This window comes from Vigna radiata, chromosome 6 (assembly GCF_000741045.1).
Source record: "Vigna radiata var. radiata cultivar VC1973A chromosome 6, Vradiata_ver6, whole genome shotgun sequence".
Classification (NCBI taxonomy): domain Eukaryota; kingdom Viridiplantae; phylum Streptophyta; class Magnoliopsida; order Fabales; family Fabaceae; genus Vigna; species Vigna radiata.
The window spans coordinates 28,769,386-28,780,423 of record NC_028356.1 but is presented as its reverse complement, the minus strand read 5'-3'; the positions used below and the strand labels follow the sequence as shown (position 1 = coordinate 28,780,423).

Genomic DNA, 11,038 nt, shown 5'->3' with positions numbered 1-11,038 from the left:
TATATATATATATATATATATATATATATATATATATATATATATATATATATATATATATATATATATATATATATATATATACACACAGAGAGAGATGTGTGTATTTGTGTGTGTGTGTGTGTGTTATTTTCAAAATTAGCGTGTTTTGTTGTTTGCTGCAATGACCCACCGAACAGAAGATACAATAGGTTTGGAGAATGTGCAGCAGTGGCAGATGCAAGAGAACCCTTAGTACAGGAGATTTCAAATTCACATGTGTATTTTACTCTTCATTTTTTAATGTATAATTTATGTATGAACCTTTTATGAATCTAAAGGTAACCAAAATATTGGTTTCCATGTTGATGATAAAATTTCTATACTTGTCATATTCAAAATTTAACTAATCATATGTTAGGCAATTAAAGGTTTACATGAGAAGAGGTAAAAAAGGGATGAAATAAGTAGCGGGAGAAGGTGGTTAAGTTGTTAGAAGAGAGAGAGGGAATATAAATAACAAACAGATTACAGAGAGAGGGGATCAGATAATATTTTGGATATTGAGACTGGACCTCTTGGCCAGTGGATGGCCAGTGGAGGAAGGGAGGCTTCCTTAGGGGGAGATAGTGATACTTGTATTTCCTTTTCTACACATTACACAGGAAATAGAATTACACATTCATACATATTCCTCTATATTTGCTTACTGTTGAGTGTGTGTGTGTGAACTTAGAGCTGTTGTTCGGTTCCTTGAACAAAGGAACCTAACAGATTTGGTCCGACCTGCTGGCTCAGTTTCGGAGGGGAGAAGAAGGAGAGGTAACGAAGAAGCATGGAGGGACGAATGGGGGCGATGGAGGCGACAATGGAGGAATTGAAGGCGGAGGTGCGGGCGATGACTCTCACTTTTCAACGAACCTCAGGAAGACGTTCCAGGAATCATGATCGGATTTCCACAGGGATTCCGTAAATGTTGACCGTGAACAGCGAACACCAGTGAGTTTGGAGGACAAATCGGAAGAGGACGGAGGAGATGTGCAACAAAGTTGGATGAAACGTGTTGAACTTCCAACGTTCGAAGGAACGGATCCTATGGGCTGGATAGCGAAGGCCGAGAAATTTTTTGATATCCAGATTGTTACAGAGAGAGAGAAAATGAAGCTGGTATACATCTGTATGGAGGGAGGAGCTAGTTATTGGTTCCGTTTTTGGCGGAAGAAGACCGGACACCCAACTTGGGGCACGTTTACTACCGCTCTAACACGGAGGTTTGGAGGCTTAAACAGGGGCTCCGTTTACGAAAAATTGGCCGTCGTGCGACAAAGGGGAAATGTCGATGAATATATACATGAGTTTGAAGTCTTGGTGGCGCAAGCAGCAGGAGTTAATGAGGAACAACTTTTGGGATACTTCTTCGTTGGGCTGCAAGAAGGATTGAGAAATTTGGTGAGGCCGCATGACCCACGCGATCTATTGACAGCGATGGACCAACCTAGAGAACAAATAACAGAAACCCTAAAATTCTGAGAGAGCACATGTCACAGCACAAAGGTGCGCCAGAACAAAAAAATGAAGTCAAAACCGAAGATAGAAAAGTTCGTCAAGTCAAATGAAGGTGTTGCTGATAAGTTATGACTGCGAGAAACATGGCATGTGGAGATGTAGACTGACACATGACAACAGAAATGATTGGCTAATTGCATGACCACCACGATTGGACTGTGCTCCTCAAGACACACCTAACCCTAATTCTATTTATAAAAAACAGTAGCAGAGACACCAGTGGAGATGATGAAGACAATAGCAGGATTGAACAAATAGGATGGATAGAGAAACCGCATATATCTTGCCATATTGTGTTTCTTGTTAATGTATATAGGACACAAAAGGAGGCAAGACACTTTCCTATTGGGTACACAAAAGGATATATTAATAAACAACTTTACATTTCAACAACAAGCATCACCAGACGATATACTACAAGACCAAAAGAGTCTTACTAGTGTTGAAGAATACAAGAAGTGCTGGACAATGTACATGCAACTAACAACTTACATACGTTAGATGAAGCACATGCATCAGATGAAGACCAAGCATTAGACTTAAACCATGTAGAAAATAGTATGATAAAACTTAAGTTAAGCCCAAAGGAAATTCACAATCAGAATTGCTATCTACTCTCAGCTAAATACTTTTTCCAGTGGTTGTTCCCTTATTCTGCAAATGCATAATGTCAAGCAGAACCTACAACATACCATGCAAAACAGCAGAACATTACCAGAAAATATATTTGTAAGAACCCCCATGAGAAAGTAGATGGTAGATGAGAAAGCCATACAAAGTAAACCAGAGTATCTGGACCCATTCCACACCCACAATATAAAATTTGTGAAAGGAGATGTCTCAGACTCGAGTAGTCTTGTCACCTCAGCCTGCAGTAAAATATAAGGCAAAGAGATTAACTCTACTTCATTGTTTACTTTGGTTCGGTTATCTATTTTCTTTTTCTCTTTTTAAGAGGAACACAACAAACCAACTTTCCCTTAGTCTATAATAATAAATACAAACCTGCACAAGAATCCAGTATAGACAATTTGATTCAAAGCAAATTTGCAGTTTACTAAGCCACAAATATAAAAGCCCCCATCCATTACATTTCAGTCCTGTCTTTCTTAATTTATTGTGCTTTTAGGCACATATACTAAGGTATAAAGCCAATACTTGGGATTTAATTTTATTTTAGGTTTCTGGTTCAAAGAAAATTATAAGTACAACACATCAATATACCAAAATTTTATAGTATCTATGATATTTACTGTTATATTATAGAAATAAGGTGCAAATCTTTTATAGTCAGGAGTATTTGCAATTTACTCAGCCACGTATATAAAACTCCCCATCCATTACATATCCGTCCTGTCTTACTCAATTTATAGTGCTTTTAGACACATATACTAAGGTATAAAGCCAGTAGTGCTTTTATAGTCAGGCTCAGGAGTATTTGCAATTTACTCAGCCAAATGTATAAAAGCCCCCATCCATTACATATCCGTCCTGTCTTACTCAACTTATAGTGCTTTTAGACACATATACTAAGGTATAAAGCCAGTACATGGGATTGAATTTTATTATAGGTTTCTGGTTCAAGCAAATTATAAGTACAACACATCAATATACCAAAATTTTATAGTATCTCTGATGTTTACAGTTATATTATAGAAATAAGATGCAAATCTTTTATAATCAAGGATATTTAGATTATACCTGTACAATTAAGAACATTTTATCTATTCCTATGTAATACCTTTATTATTAAAGGATACCATATCTACCATGATATTTGCTCATATGTTTTTGAGTTGCATCCTCATCTCCTAAATTTCTACATGAATGTTTAGGTCATCCTTACTTATCAAAATTAAAGATGGTTCCTAAACTTAGTAGACTTCAAGCTTTAGAATGTAAATCATGTCAACTAGGGAAATACGTTAGGTATTCTTTTCCTAGACATTTTACTCTACTTTTTCTATTATCTATTATAATAGTTGGGAGTCAAGTCATGTTGCATATTTTGGTTTTAGATATTTTGTTATTATCGTTGATGATTTGTCCAGATGCACTAAGATTTATCTAGATCGCTTAGAACTTTTGTGTATCGACTTAATGAAATAAAAAATTAATTTGGCAAAGTAATCAGATTTGAAATAAAAAAAAAAAAAAAAAAAAAAAAAAAAAAAAACAGTCTTGCAATCTACAGTGTGCGACAACAACAATTGGCAGCAGTGTTGGTAAGCAGTATGGCAAGGAAAAGGATAGTTAGGCTGAAGAAGATTGGTGTGGAAATTAGGTTTAGGGTATTAGGTTAAGTAAGTTTGTATTGGGATTGGTCTAATTTTTAAAACCCAACAGAAGACAAAAATAAGATAGTAGCCTTGCAATTAGGGTTTCTTCTCCTTGCCTTGCGTCACTGCCCTTCATGAATAGGTTTCTTCTCCGCATTGTTGCCTTTCTCCTCCACGCCGTTGCCCTGCCTTTTTCGTCATATATAAAGGAATTCTCACTCAATGATGACTTGGGCCCCAGCCTAAATTCCATTCAAGGACCCATCACTCATAGCATAGTATGAAAGCTCCAAGAAAGACTTGAAGATGCATCAAAGGTTGGAGAAGTGAAGACTTTGTTCACTTGGAAAAGTAAGGACTTGCCCAATACATGACCTAGAGCGCCCAGTGCACGTGTCAGGTAATCTCTTCAACATGTGCAACTCATTTTTCATTTGACTAAATCATTGTAAATGTGACTCAATATGTGGCAGTTGATCCACATTTTGCGCTTGATCATCAGGCTTGTAATGTGCACCATGGGGGAGGATTGAATTAGCCTATAAAATCACCTCTACCACCCCTTTGTAGACAATTTGAGTTTTATAGTAATGAAATGTTGTAGAGATCACTCCAACACTCATTCTCTCATTGTCACTGACCAGAGAGAGCTCTAAACCTCCTCTAGCCACCTTCCCTAGTTAGGATTCCAACTAGGCTTCAAATCGCACCACCACATACTCCAAACACTTCACCGAGACTTCTCCTTCATCTCATATGCATAGACCTTCCATTTCTTGCTTAACTTTGTTGCCTCATTGTTTCCTTCTGCTCAATTTTGCATCTGCAACTGAAGTTAGCTCAAATCCATCCATGGAGTGGGCTTATCACTCAACCTAACAGCTTGCCTAACAACTAATTTTTAATTTGTTTCTCCTGCCATACACATTATATCCTATCATTACATGCCGCTACAAAACAACCTTGTCCTCAAGGTCGGAACAGTGAAGCTTGATCCCCAGGCTCATCTTCATCAATGTGTTATCATAGGAAGGGAACCCACTGGCTACTATTCGCAAATTCAAGTCTGGAGGCTTAGGTGGTGGTTGATATGACTCCTATTCCATTACTGATAAAAAAACTACTTCAAACCCAAAGACCTAATAAACCAGTGACTTCTTGCACGACTCAAAAATTTTGTAGCATATCTTTGCAATAGCTTTCATATTATCATTTCTACTTCTAGATCTTCCAAAATTACTTGGCCATCCCCATCCTTATCCAACTCCTCAAAGTACCTCCTCCCTTCAACTTCTGTGTATCTAAAAAAATCTTGCACCGAAATGAGCTCTTTTTATCACGATGGTCTTTAGAAGTTTTTCCCAATTGTGGTAACAATTCAACTAGTTCTGTCAAGGAAACTGTGGACTTCCTGCAAGAACTCGACTTATCTTGCCTTGTGCTTTTGTATAGTTCCATCCAGATTGATCTTTTTTTTATATACCCATTTCAATCTAATGATGTCTTTTCTATAAAGGTAGCTTACGAGCTCCCAAACGTTATTTTTATCAATCATTTCAATCTCTTCTTCCATAGTCTTGACCCATACTTCTTGCTTTGATGCTTCTTCATAATAGTTAGGCTCAATCATGGCCATATTGCAAGTTTCATATATGTCTACCAAAGATCTTACTCGTCTTAGAGTGGATTCAGATGAAAAATCTTGTTATTGAGGAGATGGAGAAAGCATACTTGAATCTTCTGCCTCTTCTTGAGTTTCTTCTTGAGATTGTCGTACTGGAACTGAAATGTTGCTTTTAACAACTTTTTCTTCTTCCCAATTTCAAGAAGCATTTTCATCAACCTCAACATCTCAACTAATGATGAGCTTTTTTGTTTGTAGGTTGTAGACTTGATATCCTTTTGATTGTGTGCTATATCCCAAGAATATTCCTTATATATAGTCTTGTCTTCAAGCTTCTGCCTCCTTTTGATCAGGAACATGTATGTAGCAGATAGATACATATACTCATAGTTGTTTAGCTTATGGCTTTCTTCCAATTCAAGCATCAATAGGAGTCTTTTCTTGGACTACCATAGTTGGACATCTGTTTAGAATGTAAGCTACAATGTAGACTGCTTCAGCCCAAAAAGTGTTAGGGATACTTTTCTCTTTTAGCATTGATTTTGCCATCTCCATGACTGTGCGTTTCTTTCTTTTTGAGACACCATTTTCTTGTGTAGTATATGCAACTATAAGTTGTCGCTCTATGCCTTCATCTTTGTAGAATTTGTCAAACTCGCAAAATGTGTACTCCTTGCCACGATTTCTTCGAAGTACTTTTATCTGTTTTCCACTTTGCTTCTCATCAATGAAGAGGATGAAATACCTGTTGTTATGATGTGAAGACATCACCATCGGTCCAAAAACATAAGTATGAATCAACTCTAATAAGTCTTTTGCTCTCCATGCTCTGTCTGTCGAGAATGGTAATCGGTGTTGTTTGCCAAGGAGACATCCTTCACATGACTCATTATTCACCTTCAAGCATGGAAGATCTCTCATCATGTTTTAGTTATATAAAAGCTTTAAGGCATGTGTGTTGAAGTGGCCAAATCTCCTATGCCAAAGCCATGAGTCATCAACTTCTGCCTCATGGATATTAGTTCCAAGTTTGAAGCTCATAGGAAAGCTTATATTTCTCTTCTCCTTTTTTACTTGGCCAATTTCTATAATTCTACTGTCATAAATTTTGCATGTATCTTTATAAGATATTCTTTAAGATTTGGAACCACTAAAACATCCTTGATGAATTTCGTACTTTTCTTTGTCTCCACCATGAAAGTTCCTTTGCCTCGAGACTCCATTGTGGTGCAATTTCCCAACCCAAGTTTTACATTGACAAATTTATCAATGTCACTGAAGATGCTACGATCTTTAACCATGTGATTACTGCATTCACTATCCAAGTACCAACTTCCTGCTCCTCATTATGTTCTTCCGCAAAGTTTGCTTGATGCTTATTTTTATTACGACAATACTTCTCTATGTGACCAAATTTCTTGCAGTACTGACATTGAGATTTCCCATGATGCCAACAATCTTTTTTCAAGTGACTTATCTTTTTTTATAGATGTCACATGGAGGATATATTCCTTAACAAGTCATAGAGAAGCTTCTAGAATTTTCTCTATTTCTAGAAATTTCTCCCTCATATTCTTTATTCTGAAACCGTAATTTTAGTTTTGAATGAAAGGCATTTTCGACTGAGTCTTCTTCACGCATTTTAAATCTTTATTCACCCATTAGTTTTGTTATTGATAATGTAGCCAAATCTTTTGTTTGTTTCATCGTGGTTGCCATTGCATCATATTTTTGGAGAATAGAAATTAAAATTTTCTCAACGTTTTTTGTCAAGAATATTTTTCCCACTCTTATTTCACTAACTATATCTTTTATTATAGAATACTAGTCTTTAATGGTCTTAAATTATTTCATTCTTGTTTATTCAAACTCTCGTCTTAGAGAATGAAGTTTAACATTACATACTCCATTACTTCCTTGAAACTCCTCTCGTATTGTGTTCCAAGCTTGCTTTGCACTTGTGGCACCTATTATTCTTAGAAAAATTGTGTTATCAACTGCTTGTTGAAGAGCAAATAAAGCCCTTGAATCTTTCTGCTTGTTTTCCTTCAACTCCTTCTGAGCAACAATAAGAGTAAAGGTCCCATAAATCTTGAGAGCGAAAGAATGTCTTCATTTTCATTTTGACACTCCAAAAATCATAATTTTCTCCTGTGAAAATTGGTACTAGAATTGATGATGTTTGATTGGTAGTAGTCATGGGTTGAGAAAATATTTAGGAAGTAGTATAGAAAGGAGTTATTGTTTTCTTAAAGTAGTTGAAAATATTTATCTACGTCCAGTAGATGACCGAACGTAGCTCTGATACCACTGTTAGTATTTTGAAGTTGTGAAAGAAATAGTTGATGGGATAGAGAAAATGTAAAGATAGGAGAATGTGAAAGTAGTAGTTGGAAGAAGTGTATTTTGTAGTTGTCTTAGTTGTGGTAGATGTTGTCTTACTTCAAATGGTAAAATACATGGATATTTATAAACCCACGGAGTATTCTAGAAAATGCTAGCAACAACTTATGTGAAATATTCTAGATTTTACCTATGTAGAATGTTCTTGATTTTTTTTTTCTTCCTATCTTAGGTTTTTTACAATATTCTAGAATTTGTATTACATTTTAATACTTCTATCTTAGAATTTTCTATATTCTTCTAAAATTTTCATTACACTTTAATATTGAAAATGATGGTGTCAAGTTTAAAACATTTGTCTAGTTTGAATTGTAAATCATATTAGTTAGAAAAACATATTCGAGTCTCATTTATCTTAGTTCACTTTGTTATTTAGAACCTTCTTGCACTGTTACTCTTACTGGTTTTATCTATTTTATTACCTTTATTGACACCTATTTTAGATGTACTACAATTTGATTAATGAAAGATCGACCAGAAGCATTTTCAATCTTTAAAACTTTTCTAATGAAATTAAAACACAATTTGCAAAAGTGATTTGAGTGTTTTCCTCTATTTATTATATTGATTCTGTTTTCTCTATATAAACAAAGCACCTGTACAGTCTCAAAAACACAGTTTAGCGCAATGTCTCTATTAAAAATATAATTTCAATTTTATTACATATTTCTGGTTCAGAGCAAATTATAAGTGTGACAACACATCAATGTACCAAAATATTTACAATTTTGAAACATATTCGTAATGTAACATGTAACCAAATAAAGAGTTCACTATAAACACGAAATAGTAGCACCCTTATGTGCAGACTACAGTACAAAGACATGTACACCTCGGGTAGGATTTTAATAAACTAATAATTAATTACAAACTACATATATTTCATTTCGATTTCAATGTTCATCTTCGTCACTCCGCTATTCACCCTGTCATGTGCAAGATGCACTTTAAGACCCAAACCGAATACACAAAAATATAACATAACACTCATACATTCAAACCCAGGACCCTTACAAACTGATGTATGTATTCCTACATTACCTAAATCACCTGTCTATTACATACCTATCCAAAAAAAAATCTAGATAACAATCTACATAATGATCCCCGATCCAAATCATCACTAAGCCAACTCCAAGTCATCACTAACATAAAACTCAAATTGAGGAATCCCTACCTAATGCAGCTCATTCACAGAATTTTGTTCTAATTATAAGCAAATGTCAATTTTGTGCAATAATGGGCGTCAAAGTTTGTGAAAGTGAATTGAAAACTTAAAGAGGAGGCAAAAGAAAAGAAAAGAGAGTACTCTGGGTTTTGTACGAGGGTAAGAAGCAGTGAAGATGTTGATCTTGGGTCTTTCCTGAGAGAGAAGAGGGGCGATTTGGTCTTTGTCCTCGGAATCGGATTCTTCAGAAGAAGGTGCTGATGCATCGCGCACGATAAGCTCAACAACGTGATCTGATGCGTTTTTGGATTCAGAGGTTGCCGTTGCCATTCGCGCATTCAGATTTCAAGCAGGTAAATATAAAATCCTCCAAGCAAATTGAAATGTTGCTCTTGTCAAGAAGAAGATGAAACTTCAAACTCAAAAGCCACTATGAAATGGACACAGGAATAGACAATGGTTAGAGAGAGACGTCCAAGAAGTGTTAGTCGTTGATCTAATTATTATTTGGTTATTTACCCGTGCGCACGGACTATTTTTTAGAAATAAAATATATTTATTACATTAAATTTAAGTTCAGTAAAATATATTATTTAATTTTTGGATATAGAAATGTATTTTAAGTATTTATTATTTATATCTTTTTAATGAAATGTAATTTTTCACAACAATAATAAAATTAATTTAAATAAAATAACTAAATTCAAACTAATTTTAATAATTATTAACAATTTATTTACAACATATTTATAAATAATATTATATAATTGATATTTCTTTCTAAATATTTTGTTCTAAACTATTTTTTAAATATATAATTAAAATTATAAATTATGAAATGAAAAATATTATGTTATTAAATATTTAACTCAATGTTTTTAAAAATAAATACTAAAAAAATTGAAAATAAATATTCATGTTACTTTAGAAGTAATTAATGTGAAAACTGTTAACTATCAGAGGTAAATAAGATTTTTGAGACAGATGCTTCTTATTTCACACTTTGTAAAAAATGAACTACAGCTATTTAAAGAAATATGCAGAAGTAAAAATCTTCCTACCCACTCCATGCGTGAAGCGTGGGTGGTTTCCTAAAATTAAGGAACTAAATTGTTAGCCTCCTATATCTCTGGTCAACATGACCTAAATTTATGGAATTAAAAAACAAAACAATTTAATTGCAAAAGAGAACTTAAATAACAAGAACTAACAATCCCTTCCTTAAACTAAATGCTTGACAAAGCATGTAGTTTATTTCTGATGCTTCGATCATGCCCAACATTCTTCTAAACTTTAGAAATGGCTCTAGTTTTAGTGGCTTAGTCATCGTATCAGCTATTTGATTTTAAGTGTTGCAATAGTCCAACTTGATTCTTCCTTCTTTAACAAGATCTCTTAAAAAATGAAATCTAACATCAATATGCTTGCTTCTACCATGAAATACTGGATTTTCAGATAGTTTAATGGCTGAACTACTGTCACATAAAACCAAAATCTGTTTTGATATGTTAAAACCAATAGTATCCAAAATTCTTTTAATCCATATGCATTGACATGCACATGATGCAGCAGCTATATACTCTGATTCTATTGTAGAAAGAGTTATTATTGGTTACTTCTTGGAAGACCATGAGACTGCTCCAGTTCCTAAAGAGAATACAAAACCTGATGTACTCTTTCTGTCATTTATGTCTCCAGCAAAATCATTATCTGTATAAGCCATCAATGTTGTATCTTCCTCCTTTTTTGTAGAAAATTCCCAATTCTGTAGTTCCTTTCAAATATCTTAAGATTCGTTTGATTGCAGACCAGTGTGTCTCAGTAGGTTGGGCCATAAATCTGCTAATAAGGCTAACTCCATACATCAAATCTGGTCGAGTTGCGGTTAAATACATTAGACTTCCAACTGCTTGCTTAAATAAAGTGTCATCTACTTTAGTCCCTGCATCATTTTTGGATAGTTTTGTTCCTGGAACAATTGGATTTTTTACTACATTACACTCCAACATGTCAAANCNA

General features: G+C 34.5%; 1 protein-coding gene across 10 annotated transcripts in view; it reads right to left on the bottom strand.

Annotated features, from left to right (window-relative positions):
• LOC106765003 overlaps positions 1–9,501 on the bottom strand; it is a 34,291-nt gene extending 24,790 nt beyond the window's left edge. For 8 of the 10 annotated variants that reach the window (XR_002668258.1, XR_002668261.1, XR_002668260.1 and 5 more), the window contains exons 1-2: positions 9,161–9,501; positions 2,261–2,414 (exon numbers count right to left, since the gene is read on the bottom strand). Coding sequence is in view for 6 of the 10 variants with exons in the window: in XM_022782366.1 (XP_022638087.1) it covers positions 2,261–2,414; positions 9,161–9,349 (343 nt within the window). In the remaining 4 variants the exon portion in view is untranslated. The remainder of the gene's footprint in view (positions 1–2,260; positions 2,415–9,160) is intronic. The other 2 variants (XM_014649476.2, XM_022782369.1) reach the window with 2 other exon arrangements.
• Between the last annotated feature and the right edge of the window lie 1,537 nt (positions 9,502–11,038).